Source organism: Bos mutus, chromosome 2, assembly GCF_027580195.1.
Source record: "Bos mutus isolate GX-2022 chromosome 2, NWIPB_WYAK_1.1, whole genome shotgun sequence".
Taxonomy (NCBI): Eukaryota; Metazoa; Chordata; class Mammalia; order Artiodactyla; family Bovidae; genus Bos; species Bos mutus.
In genome coordinates, this window is record NC_091618.1 from 32,491,973 (window position 1) to 32,506,596 (window position 14,624).

At 38.0% G+C, this 14,624-nt stretch overlaps 1 protein-coding gene across 12 annotated transcripts in view; it reads left to right on the forward strand.

Annotated features, from left to right (window-relative positions):
* Positions 1-14,624, forward strand: part of FN1 (fibronectin 1) — a 69,143-nt gene that overhangs the window by 22,149 nt on the left and 32,370 nt on the right. For all 12 annotated transcript variants that reach the window (XM_005909594.3, XM_070387006.1, XM_070387051.1 and 9 more), the window contains exons 13-21: positions 313-434; positions 3,272-3,452; positions 3,930-4,106; positions 4,889-5,017; positions 5,110-5,199; positions 5,970-6,164; positions 6,901-7,173; positions 8,423-8,689; positions 13,714-13,808. In XM_005909594.3, coding sequence (XP_005909656.2) covers positions 313-434; positions 3,272-3,452; positions 3,930-4,106; positions 4,889-5,017; positions 5,110-5,199; positions 5,970-6,164; positions 6,901-7,173; positions 8,423-8,689; positions 13,714-13,808 — 1,529 coding nt within the window. The remainder of the gene's footprint in view (positions 1-312; positions 435-3,271; positions 3,453-3,929; positions 4,107-4,888; positions 5,018-5,109; positions 5,200-5,969; positions 6,165-6,900; positions 7,174-8,422; positions 8,690-13,713; positions 13,809-14,624) is intronic.

Below are 14,624 nucleotides of genomic sequence, written 5' to 3' on the forward strand. Positions count from 1 at the left end.
TAAACCATAATGGAAAGGAATATAAAAAAGAATATATATATGTGTGTGTGTGTATGTATAACTGAATCACATAGCTGTACAGCAGAGATTAACACAATATTGTTATTTGACAGTGATTAATTAAGAGAAAAAGGATTTGTCTCATTGATTTCCAATGTCAGTATGTAAAAAATTAACTCCAGATAATTTTTATTGTGCTCCCATTTACTCATAAGCAAAACTGTCTTTACTGATGGCCATCCATGTGCACTAAATTTTAAGTTGAAGTAAGGGAATCCTCAGGATCACCAACTCTCATATTTTCATTTGCAGATACAAGTGGTCCTGTCCAAGTAATCATCACTGAGACCCCAAGTCAACCCAACTCTCACCCCATCCAATGGAGCGCACCAGAATCATCTCACATTTCCAAGTACATTCTCAGATGGAAACCTGTGAGTATCCTGCTCAGAAACCTTGGATATTGAAGCTCTTGATTAATAGATTCTGGGGACTTCCTGGTGGTCCAGTGACTAAGACTTCCTGCTCCCAATTCAGGAGACTCCTGTTCAGTCCCTGGGCAGGGAACTAGATACTGCATGTCATATCTGAGTTTGCGTGCCCAACTAAAAGATGCCACGTGCTACAACTAAGACTAGGTGCAGCGAAATAAAGAAAAGTAAATAATCGAATATTTTTTTTAAAGGAGAAGGAAATGAACAGATTCTGAAAATGTGTTTCAGTTTTTGAGCCAGTAGATCTGACGAACTATTCACTTGGCATTATATTTGTTTAGTGACCAAACAATATGTGGTCAGTCTAATTCACATATAGACTTAGCTGTCTTTTGGTATTTAGGAGAACTTAACTCTTCATGTTAGAAACATCTTGTTTGTGAGTAGAAATGATAATGCTTAAAATTATTCTTACCCACCACGGGAAGAGAATCTAAAGTTTTTAAAAGTCTTGCAACTCCATCAAAGGGAAAGAAAACTACTGGCATCATTTTCCATGATTTGTAAAACAAAATAGCTAAATTAATATCTTTCTTTTTTAATTCACTGTTTAAGTGATTGTTTCTTCTTTTTTTTTGACCATGCCGCATGGCCTGAGGGATCGTAGTTCCCCAACCAGGTGTTGAACCTGGGCCATGACAGTGAACACCCCAAGTCTTAACCACTAGACCTCCAGGGAGTTTCCATGATCATTTCATAAAACCTTACTTTCTAATCTTTGCAGTTATTTGGATAGAAGGGAGAGATGATGAGAGAAAAGTATAGATGAAGGATAGTTAGTGTATTTAATGAATGACTTTGTGACTCCCCACTAATCATCTAGAAATTGAAGAAACCTCACTAAGGAGGATATTGATCTATTAAGTCTCACTAGGGAGGATATTGATCTATTATGTTGTAGTTTCTCTTACCCTCTCAAGCCTGCCCTTATATCTCTCCAAAATGTATGACATTAATTTGAGAAACTATTTAAGCACAGGAGAAAAGTGCCCATTTTAAATCACAGCTATTGGTTTCTAGGAACTAAAAAAGCAATGTAAAATAAAACATTTGACCAACTCATGCAATTGTATTCAATTCTTTTTGAAAAATTCAAGCTGTTGAAATCATTCTTTTTCTTCTCTCACCCATTTTTTGTTAATGTCCACAGGATATGTAGTAGCCATTTGCAGAACTTTTTGTCTAATGATGTTAGTCGATGGGATGAATATATTTCCCCTCTAACACTTTATTGTCTCTCATTTCTCTTCATCGATTTTATTTAATTTAAACTTAACTCTGAAGTATTTGTGAGACCACAGTAATAAGGGATAATTGCACATAGGCATAAAATGTATATCAGGGCTTCCCAGGTGATGCTACTGGTAAAGAACCCACCTGCCAATAAAGGAGACTTAAGAGATGTGGGTTTGATCCCTGGGTCGGGAAGATCCCCTGGAGGAGGGCATGACAACCCACTCCAGTATTCTTGTCTGAAGAATGCCATGGACAGATGCCTGGTGTGCTACAATTCATAGGGTCACACAGAGTCAGACACGACTGAAGCGACTTAGCACACATATAAAATGTGTATAATAAGTTAGAAAGTCTCCAAAGAGTGGAGGTTATTTCTTTGAAATTTTTTAACACTTTTAGGTTTTTCTTTAATATTTGTCACCTGATAGTTAAGTATTCTTGAGTATTTTCTTCTAATAACAAACCAAAAATTTCACATTGAGCGAAAGGCTTACTATTAAATCTGAGCTAATTATAATGACTACTTTTAATGTTTTTCACAAGGTGTTTAAATTTAGAGAGTACCAGGATCACTTTCATTTATTTAAAAATTATAAAGGGACACTAGGGTATCTGAATTATTGAGGAACTGGTTGATTGGATAATTTTGTAAAATCACTGGCTATTAAAAATGTATTTTGACTTATATTAGTGTAGAATATTTATACTTAAAATGGTCTCAACTTGTTTGAAGTAAGGATGTTTCTTTTTCACACATTTTATTGCCATAAATTTTGTGATCCATGATATTAATAAATTCGGACAGGATGTGAAAATATAAACTGGAGACAAAGATTAAATAAACTGAGATCACATTCTTCTGCAGTCTTGCCCAAAGTTGGCTAACCACTTTTGATGGAGTAGTTCATATCCAAGAATGAGTCATAAAACCAGAGCAGCGTTAAACCTCATATGTGATGGTCCCGGGAACTGAGTCATGAAAGAATATTATGCCTTTGCTCTGTAAGAAACTTGGTTTGTATCCCACTAAATAAATATAGACTATAAAGCCTTATCCCACTTCAAAGAGGAATATATCCCAGTTCATTGTGGAAATTTAAAAATTGGGAAAGGCAAAACTTGGGTTGCTGTTATTAAACTGAATAGTTAATCTGGCAAAAAGGAAGGTGCCCAGGGCCTCCCTTTGTGTAATCTTGGGCATGTCACATACTCTGTTTCTTCATCTGTAAAATCAGGACAATAATACCACTAACTTGGAGGAGGTAAGAGATAAACCTTAAATAAGAGAATGGAAGGAAAACAGCACGGAGCATGGAACATAGTAAACCATCAGTAAATATTAGCTGTAATAACCATTATTATTAACATTAACAAATTCTGCTGCAGGTTTCTATTCTGATCCCAATTTTCCGTGATATCCCCCTCAAATGGAACTTCATAGACTCCTCGTTCTTCTTTGAAAAATGCTCCACATCCTCTCCCAGCATTCATCTTTGTAAATTCTTGTGTGATTTTTTTTTTTTTTTCACTTAAATTTTTAGAAAAATTCTCCAAACCGCTGGAAGGAAGCTACCATTCCTGGCCACTTAAACTCCTACACCATCAAAGGCCTGAGGCCAGGTGTGGTATACGAGGGCCAGCTTATCAGCGTCCAGCACTATGGCCAAAGAGAGGTGACGCGCTTCGACTTTACCACCACCAGCACGAGCCCAGCGGTGACCAGTATGTACCCCAGTGGCCCATCCATCTGTGCCTGCCTTTCTCAGACCTGGGCTCCCCAGAGGAAGTGCTTTCCTTCTCGATTCATCTTCTTCCGTGGATGAATATGAATACTCACATTTTATTTTTTTTTGTTGTGCTGGTCTTCACTGCTGCACTGACTTTCTCTAGTTGCAGTGAACTGGGGCTACTTTTTGTTGCAGTGTGGGCTTCCATTCTGGTGGCTTCTCTTGTTGAGCATGGGCGCATGGGCTTCAGTAGCTGTGGTGCATGGGCTGAGTTGCCCTGTAACATGTAGGATCTTAGTTCCTGGACGCAGGGATCAAGCCTGTGTCCGCTGCACTGGCAGGTGGATTCTTAACCACTGGGACTAATGGGGAAGTCTGGCAACTACATTTTTTTTTTTAAATGGTATTTTACAGATGGTGGTAGTAAGTTTTATCCGTGGCTGAAGGCTCTTTGTCCTCTCTGTGACTCTAGGCAACACTGTGACGGGAGAGACCACACCCTTGTCTCCTGTTGTGGCCACCTCTGAGTCGGTGACTGAAATCACAGCCAGCAGCTTTGTGGTTTCCTGGGTCTCGGCTTCGGACACTGTGTCTGGATTCCGGGTGGAGTATGAGCTGAGTGAAGAGGGAGATGAACCACAGTACCTGGGTGAGCTCGATGTGTTGATGACCAGCTGCTGGCAGATTCTGCTGGGGGTGGGGCTGGGCGGGGGGGGCATCCACGCAGGTGGCCTGGGAAGTTTGGAACTAGTTGGCCCTCCAGTGTGAGGATGGAAAACAACTGACCCTTTTAGAACCAACCTGGGTGTTTCCTAAACCATGCTCACTTTCCTGGCCCCTGGTGGGAGCTGTGTTATGTGTTAGCCTGGGCACAGGTCCACATAACAATAGTGTGTTCTTCCTGGAAGTAATTGCCAGCATGGGGACTGTTAGCTTTGGGAGAGACACAGTACCCTTATTCATGCTTTTCAGATTCTCATGTGTAACAGACTTTTAAAAACTTTATTGTGGAGAAATATACACACTGAAAAGTACACAAATCATAAACATAGAACTCAGTGAATTTTTATAAAAAGAACACACCCACGTGACCAGGACCCAGATCAAGAAAAAGAACATCCCTCCTCCCCCATCATCCCTCACCCATAACCACTACTTAGACTTCTAACTACAGAGGACAATGTTTACAAATTTGGGGGTGGTTTAAAATTATATATCCTTAGAGAAAATATTTGAGAAAGGGGGAAAAAAATTATCTCATAGTGCACTGATAATTACTGACTATACATTAGTATATTTCTTTATAGTTTTCTTCATTCATTCCCCCCACCCCCATGAATATATAGTTTTAAAACTATCCTTCTCAAAGGTTATGGAGTCATTAGAGGGATTGGTATCCTCTGATAGTAACCTTTCCCTTTTATTTCAAAGATCTTCCCAGCACAGCCACTTCCGTGAACATCCCTGACCTGCTTCCCGGCCGAAAATACACTGTGAATGTTTACGAGATATCCGAGGAAGGAGAGCAGAATTTGATCCTGTCTACCTCACAGACCACAGGTATGTGTGGTGTGAAAAGACTTTTTTTCCCCCTGTGAAACAGACCTGTAGCAGTATTTGCTGCTTTTCTCATTTCTTCCTTTCTTTGTTAGCACCTGACGCCCCTCCTGACCCTACCGTGGACCAGGTTGATGACACTTCCATTGTCGTTCGCTGGAGCAGACCCAGGGCGCCCATCACAGGTCAGCTTAGCTGCCTCTTCTTGGCTCCTATGTTAATCTTGTTGCCCTAAGAGGTGAGGGAGTGGATTCTGATCTATGAGCAGGCAAATCACTTATATATCTCTACTGTAATTACTGGACCACAGTGTAGATATATGTGTGTCTGTACAGCCTTACCTTCTTATGAATAATTTCCTCTTAAATATGTCTTAATTAACCTGTTTCACACAAACATGCACACACACAATCACACAGGCACAAACCTCGAAATCCAGCTCATGGATTTATTAAACAAGGCATTCCCATGATAGAAGAGGGGTAATTCTTCTGAAAACCTCACTCTGAGACTAATTCTTAGAGGCAGCCAAGATGCCTTATTAGCTCATTAGGTGATTTAACTGTTTCTGAAGTTCTTAAAAGACATAGACAGGCTAGACAACTCTGGCTCAGAGTGGTTCCTTGATTGCTCCCATCATCTAGAGCTCAAAGAAAAAGAAATCGATTTAACATGAATATTTTCACCTCCTGGCTTCTCTAATAGACATTTATTAAGGATCTCGGTCTTTGAGGATGATTTTTATTATTAAAAAGCTTTGCATGACTATTCTTATTTAATCTTTGGACTGAACAGTCCTTATAAGAAGTAGCACTATTGAATGAGTCCAGAAGAATTGCTCACTCTTCAAGAGTGATCTACCAAGATGCTAAGGGCTATTAGGAAAGGGGAATTTATGCCTTTTGAAACCTGTGTTTCATCAGTGTGTTTTACTGTTTTTCTCCTGAATCTGCAGGATATAGAATCGTCTATTCCCCATCCGTAGAGGGTAGTAGCACAGAACTCAATCTTCCTGAAACGGCCAACTCTGTCACTCTCAGTGACTTGCAACCTGGCGTTCAGTATAACATCACCATCTATGCTGTGGAAGAAAATCAAGAAAGTACTCCTGTCTTCATCCAGCAAGAAACCACTGGAGTCCCACGTTCAGGTAACCTAAAGCTGCTTCTTGTGCTGTCTTACCTTTTAAGGCTTAAGAAAGTTACATCTTGAACCTCCCTTTTGCCAGAGGAACAAAACCAACCTTGGCTTGTGTTCACTCCATGAGCCTACTAGGGACAACCAGACGTGTAAGATCAAAGAATAATTGTTTCTTTGGGGGGTTTATTTTGTCTCTGTCTACGGTTCCTATATGCAAGTCATCCTATAGATTACTCTATCCCTGAACTTATGAAATTTAGCTGAAATGTTCTCACTGTAAAGTAACTAATAAAAGCTGGCTATTGGCTTTCCTGATTAAAAATTGACAGCATAAAGCTTTCATATTTTCCCCAAGAAACCTAAGGGGTAGTTCATCTGTTGCTCTTAAGTATTAAAAAAAAGATTCATTAAAGTAAAAACCACATTTTTTTCTGTTGTCACAAGAGTTTGCTTAGGGGTTTTGGGGGGTATGTGTATTTTAAACCCGCCATTAGGACACTTCATTTGATGGAAACTCATCTGCTTACATTCACATTTTACATAATAGTTTTAAATGTCAAATGTAAGCAAGATGACTAAACCATGAAAATATAACCCCAAAAATGTGTTCTTAGATTTAAAGAGAAAACAGCTTTGCTCTGAAGAGAGGGGCTCTATGAATTGCCTTATACACATTTGGCAAACTGGTTTTTTAAAAATAATCCTCAGCAGGAATTGCGAATGACCGCTTGGCTCTTGTCTGTTAGATAAAGTTCCCCCTCCCAGGGACCTGCAGTTTGTGGAGGTGACAGATGTGAAGATCACCATCATGTGGACACCCCCAGAGAGTCCAGTAACCGGTTACCGTGTGGATGTGATCCCCGTCAACCTGCCCGGGGAGCATGGGCAGAGGCTGCCCGTCAGCAGGAACACCTTTGCGGAAGTCACCGGGCTGTCCCCTGGGGTCACTTATCACTTCAAAGTCTTCGCCGTGAACCAGGGGAGGGAGAGCAAGCCTCTGACGGCACAGCAGGCAACCAGTAGGTTTGGGGTCCTTTATCTCTACCCTCCCTTTCCACTTGTGATCAATGGGCAGCACTCCATTCACTCCTGGGTTCACAATTAGAAACAGGAACATACTCAGAGAACAGGAAATGTATAGCCTCCATAGAGGCTAAATGGTAATCCATTTCCCAAATACATGGGGACATGACATGAAAGGAGCAAAACTTAGCCTAATTTTCCTTGCTAATGGAGACATGGATTGAAAATTTGAGTACTATTTGTGTAACTAAATATACCTAAGTCAGACTTCAAGTATAGTCTCCTAATTCTTTTATAGCAAAATTATTTATAAATAGTAATTACTAAAACATTCAATGTGTATTAAGCACCAGGTCATATGCTCAGTTCTTTATTATCCTCATATTTAATCCTCATTTTGAGTTAATAAGGAAGGTCTTATTATTATCCCTACGGGATACATGAAGAGACTGAAGCTTATAAAAAACGCTGCAACTTGTAAAGTAACAGAGCTGAGAAATGATGGAGTGGGGATCCACATAGACCTATGTCTTTTTGACTCCAAAGCCCATGCTTTGTTGTTATACTTGACTACCTCTTAAACATTTCCTCCCTCTGAAAAGTGTTTTAAATTATTGTAGGGAAGTTGCCAGTTATCACACTCAAGAAGAAAACCAACAATTTATGTGATTCTTTGTGCTAGAGCAAACTCACAAGGGTCTTGCCATGAATCTGAGGTTCTGAGTATATGTTATCATTTTTGTCTCATCTGAATCAGGTGAAAGTTACTTTTATTATTCAAGCAAAGGATTAGTCATTGAATAAATGCAGAAAACGTCACTGTGCTCCACGTGGAACTTTCTTCTTACCCTCATTTTAATGGGTTTATTTCTGTTTTCTTCACCTATTTGGCTCAGAGCAGAACAAACTATAGCTTCACAAGTACTGGCTTTTGTTTTTAAATACCATCTCTGCAATGTTAGTGTAATTTCTGAGGGTAATGGGAAAATCATGCTGGAAAATTATAAACTTTCCACAGGATCAAAGTCAGGCAAACACAGTGAGTGATTTCTCATGACTGACAAGAGTTTTGTGAAGTTCTCTGTAGCACTCAGTCTCTTCTTCATGGCTCAGTATTTCCAAGGTTCTGATCTTTGTTTCAACCTTGAGAAGAAAGAACTTAGAAAATTCAGTCAAGCTTTAGGATTTCAGTATGATAATTCTGAAGTGCAGCTATTTCTTGACATGTTTCATCTCTTTTTCTAGAATTGGATGCTCCCACCAACCTCCAGTTTATCAATGAAACTGATACCACGGTTATAGTGACCTGGACTCCACCTCGCGCCCGGATAGTTGGGTACCGACTGACCGTGGGCCTGACCCGGGGAGGCCAGCCCAAGCAGTACAACGTGGGGCCCGCAGCCTCGCAGTACCCACTGAGGAACCTGCAGCCTGGCTCTGAGTATGCTGTAAGCCTCGTAGCCGTGAAGGGCAATCAGCAGAGCCCCAGAGTCACCGGAGTCTTCACCACTCGTAAGTCAAAATTTAAATGTCTTTTCTTGGTGATGTCTCATCTGTATTTACATTCTCTCTCCTTCATCCATTTTTTAAGAAGTTAACTTAGGGAATTTCATGGCGGTCCAGTGGTTAAGACTCTCTGCTGTCCCTGCCTAGTTCCCTGGTCAGGGAACTAAGATCCCACAAGCTGTGCAGTGTGGCCAAAAAAGAACAAAGTTAACTTAAAAATTTTGTACAAGTTTTAAATAATTATTTTTAATTTGAAAGAGATATTTAAAGTGGTCCTACTCAAAGTGTGATCCATGGATCCACTGCTGCTCTGTGAGTTGTTTGTTACATGGACTAATGAGCTTATGCCAGAATGGATCAAGGAGCACACTGTTCAGTTAATACTTTTTTGAAGCAAAGTTTTCTTGATGAAGGAAGCAGTGGGTTATATGATATATGTTACCAAGATCCTTATTTCCTCCTAGACCAGTACTTTGAGTAGCATGGTTTAAGACACCCAAGTTATTCGAAAATTGAATGCTACTGAATTAAATGAATTTACTAAATACTAGTTAAGGCAAGAAAAAAATCAGCCACTGTGTCTACATCCTGATACTTTGAGCATCGAACGACAGCATTAAATGTGGAAGAAAAACATCTACCAGTTGAATAGAAACCAACAGGACAAGAAGCTAAGGAAGTAATGAGTGTTGACAACAGCAGATTAAAGTACTTCTGCAGAACAGGATAGCTTTTTTTTTTTTAACTTTTCTTAAATCACTCTCAATTCCGCAGAAGGAAAAATATTGACAGTAATTTTTGGTCATGTCTGTCTTTTGCTCAACACTTTACAGGAAGTGACCTTAAATCTCTTTCATGTCTATATCACAATAGAGGATTGTATTCATGAGTTGATTTCTATTAAATTCGTATTCATGAATTGATTTCTATTAATGCATCTCATTTACATTACAAAGAAATATGAGACCCATAATTTCTAGATAAGCATTAATTGCTGTTTTTAGCTCATTTTGAATTACAGAAGGACCTAACTTAACACTTTTTCAGCATATATTGCAACTGTGAACTAGCTTGCGATTTCCTAAAAGCTTTCCACAAATCTTACTCTTAACTTGAAAAATAGATGTTAAAAAGCATTCAAAAAGTGAATATAAGTTTAGTTTATAAATTACTGTGGAATTTATTTCACACAAAGAAAGTGTCTATAAAATTTTCTTTGTAGGAATTCATAATTTACTAAAAATGTATTTCTATTTAAATTGCATGTATAAAGCTTGGCAGTAAATGCTTTTTCCTAAGTAACTACTAGTCATAAACAAGTAAAACGTACTTTTTATCTATAAGCTGACCTTTGAATTTTGCTATTTTATGTTATATGTTACTAAGACTCTAAAATCTATTAACATGAGATCAGTATCTTTGTATTTCTTATAAATACCTGCTTCTTATAGATGACATTCATTGCATTAGAACAGAGAGTTTAGTAGTCTTTTACTGACCACTGTTATCTTTTTTACTTTTTAACATGAAACATATTTTACATAGTTTCCTTTTGTTGGATAAATGCCTATAAAAGAATAAGCATCTTGTTTATTTTATTGGAAAAATAGTTGATTTACAATGTTGGGTTAATATCTGCTGAACAGCAAAATGACTCAGTTATACATATGAAAATATATTCTTTTTCATATCCTTTTCAATTATGATTTGTCACAGGATATTGTGTATAGGTCCCTGTGCTGTACAGTAGGACCTTGTTGTATATCCATCCTATGTATACTAGTTGAACTTTGTAAGCCCAAACTCCCAATCTTTCCTCCCCCACCTCCCCTTCCTTTGGCAGTCGCAAGGGTGTTCTCTGCATTTGTGAGACTTTTTTTTTTGTAGATATGTTCATTTGTGTTTTATTTTAGATTCCACACATAAGTGATATATGGCATCTGTCCTTCTTTCTGACTTCATTTAGTATGAAAATCTCTAGATCCACCCATGTTACTACAAATGGCATTCATTCTTTTTCATGGCTGAGTAATATTCTATTTTAATGTATGTACTACATCTTTATTCATTCATATGTTGATGGACATTTAGGTTGCTCCTGTGTCTTGGCTGTTGTAAATAGTGCTGCTATAAATCTAGGGATGCATGTATCTTTCAGAATTATAATTTGTCTGTGTATATGTCCAGGAGTGGAATTGCTGGATCACATGGCAACTCTATTTTGAGTTCTTTTGAAAAACCTCCATACTGTTCTCCGTAGTGACCGCACCAATTTACATTCCCACAACAGTGTAGGAGTGGGTCCCTTTTCTCCACACCCTCTCCAATGTTTTTTACACTTGATCTTAGCCAAAAGGCCGAGAAGCGATCCCAATGTTTTTTATTTGTAGACTTTATAATGATGGCCATTCAGATTGGTGTGAGGTGGTATCTTATTGTAGTTTTAATTTGCATTTCTCTAAGAAAAAGCATTTTTAATGATACTAACAATAATAAGTGGCATGGGTGGGGCAGTTATTGGCTATTTCAAGTACTTTTGGAGACTTTGATATATTGGACATGTTATTTTATTGTGTACACAGTACATTTATAAAAATAAAATTTTATTTGAGTTAACTGACAAAACTTCTTTTATTAGATAAAAGTTATGCCTTGCATATAGTATGCTTTCAAAAAATATTTGTTGACTAGATGATTGTGAAAACAGCTCAATCAAAGTTAGGTTTAACATTTTTTTCTTTGGCTACACTGTGCAGCATGCACGATCTTAGTTCCCTGACCAGGGGTAGAATCCATGCCTTCTAACCACTGGACCACCTGGGAAGCCTCCCCATACTTTAGATTTAAATAAGCTTCTGTTAGCAGGGAGTTCTGAGGTTGTGAACATCAGCTGGACTTGCATATTTTTGGAATTGCTCTAAGTTTCTGTAGTTTTTTTTACTGTTACCAAACTAAATTCTGGAATAACTTTTCTGGGTTTTATAACTTGTACTAAATTCTTAAGAGCATATGGTGGGGGTAGGAGAGCTGTTTCTGGGGGAAAACCAGCCTACTCCTTTATAAATAGGGCAAATTTTATTTTTTTAACATCCAGGCTGTCCTTCACCTAACAAGACCTGCCAGAATCCATAGCTCATACTTACAGTCACATTCTTTGTTTGCCATCCGTTTGTGGGTTTGTGGTTTGGAGGGTTTCCCGTAATGGTGTTCCCAGGCAGAGAGCATCATCTTAAACTTGGGAACCTTTTAGCTGGCTGGCTCAAGCAATAGAAAACACCCAATCGTAAAGCCCAAGACAGTTGAGAATGTTTTTTTTGAAAAAATTGTGGCTTTCCCAGATGTTCAGTGAAAGAAACTGACTGCTCCCTGAATTGTTTCTTGTGGTCATTAAATTGTCACTCAGGGATGGCCATGGCATTTTGGCAAAGTCAGTGGCAACCAAATAGTGTATGATTTCAGTGAGTCTGGAAAGGCATCATGGGTCACCCATCCTAATTCTCCTGAAAACATCATCAAAATAATAACATACTCATGAAACATGCCTCTAAACCAGTAGAACTTCAGTCCAGCCATTAGAGCAGTCATTACAAAGGAGCCCACACACATATTTTGTTTTTTCAGACAACAGGATTTTAAAAGTAATTTTTTTAAAAGTTGCACATGAAAATCTAGATTGGAAGACAATTGCAGTGCTGGGCCTGAATTTTCCCATGACTGGAGCTGAGTAATAACAGAGTAGTCTTAAAGACTTTTAATATTCATTTGTCTAAGTCTGCAGGATGTCTTTGTCAAATCAACCATTCATAATTTAGAAGAAAAATGCATTTTTTAAGTTTTTTCTCGGTGGGTACAAAAATTTGGTTGGGATGCAAAGAGGAAGAGATTATGAAGGCCATGTGCCATGGCCACATGCTTGAAAACCTGGAATTTGACTCACCTGATACAAATGCCTTAACGTCTAAGACCTCACCTTTCCCATAGCAGCCAGTTATCAAAATGCTTGTTCCCCTTATTACAAGGTTTAGTTGTTCTGCCAATTATATTTTAAAGAGTTTAAGTTTATGATAAAGTCTGTAAGACTGTTGAAAATGTGTATTTCAACTTTGTGTACACATACTCTTCCTTTTTTTTTTAAGTATTATTTTCACTAAGAAATAAAAATGATGTCAGGATCTAGGAGATTTGAAATCAACTTTTCTTATAATACCTAATTCCAGTGGCAGAATGCTAAATTTCTGTAGTGTGATTATTCTGAATGAATAATTATATATTTAAAGAAAGACTATTTAGAATTTATAAGTTCATCCATGGTGGCAGATTTTGTTTAACTGTAATATGACATCTCTTTTTGCAACCAAAAATAATTGGCCATCAGCTTGAATGGGAAGGGAGTTTGGGGGACAATGGATGCGTGTATATGTATGGCTGAGTCCCTTTGCTTTCCACCTGAAACTAACAGTATTGTTAGTTAGTTACTCCTATATGAAATAAAAAATAATAATTGGCCATCATCATGGAATGACTCAGCATAATCTATAATTTAACCATTGTTCTCAAAATAATGATTAAGAAGCAGAGTGATAATCAGTTTGTGATAACCAATTTTACATTTTATATGGGATTTTATACTGATGATAGGGAAAGTTGTTGTCATCAAACTCAAATCCCAAACATAGTGAAAATACACAGATTACAGAATCCAAGGAGTTGAATGTGTCCTCTGTGGTCATCCAGCTCCTCGTTATTCAAATGTGATTCATGGACCTACGGCATTAGTGTTACAGAAAGGCAAACTACCCAGCCACGTATGCACCTATAGAATCAGATCCTGCATTTAAGCCAGGTCTCAGATGATTTGTGTGGTACATGAAAGATTGAAAGGCACTGATCTACTCCAAATTTTCATGTATGTTAAATGTTACATTTTGGATCGTTAGTCGGCTGAACTGAGGTACCAGATAAAAAACATTTATCTGCATTCTTTGTGATTCCGAGGTTTGAACACATGCTTTTTTGATTCCATTTCACAGTGCAGCCTCTGGGCTCTATCCCACATTACAACACAGAGGTGACTGAGACCACCATTGTGATTACATGGACACCTGCCCCAAGGATTGGCTTTAAGGTAAATTGCAGATGTTCCTAATCTCTAGTGATATAGCCCTGAGGTGCCCTCGTGTTTCTGGATGTGGTTAAAACAGGATGTTTCAAGAATCGGGTGACTTGGGTTTTATCCTGTTTCTGTTCATACCTCTCTGGCCACATTGTCAGGGCATTACAATACTTCTGCCTCCCTGAATTGCTGGAAAGATGAATTGAGGCTGTAAAAGTGCTTTGCAAAGAAGAAAACATTAGTATGAAGCTGTTATTTGTTGTTATCTTATTTTCTCTATCCTTTCCCCCAGGGAATTACATTTAAAGATATATATAGGGAAACCGCATTTGTTGTGTTGTTCTAAATAGGTATCAAGTTCACAAAAACCAATTTAGGGAGACCAATTAAACTCAGAATAGCTCAAAAATCACATTTTTATTCAATCAGTTTCATCTCAACTTGTTCAGAGCCCCTTGGGTGAATCTCTTAATAGAAGTTAAGATTAAGCTCTTCCCTATAGATCTGGATACTTGTTTTTTTAAACTAATGGTATTAGGGAAGTGAGGAATACAAATGAATGTATTTAAAAGATTTCCTTTCTTTGGAATTTAGAGTGTGGAGAGAGAAATATTTATTATACTTGAAAATCAAGACTAAATCCTAATAATTGTTTGTTTTAAAATATATACCAAAGACCACTTCTTTTTTGAAATATGCAATAGCATATTGATAATTACACTACTTAAATACAGAGAATCCCTTTTTGAAGATCATCAATGTATCTTTTAAATTTCCCTTAGTAGTGTCATTTGGACTTTCAGAAGCCTTATACCTTACTAAGGCTGC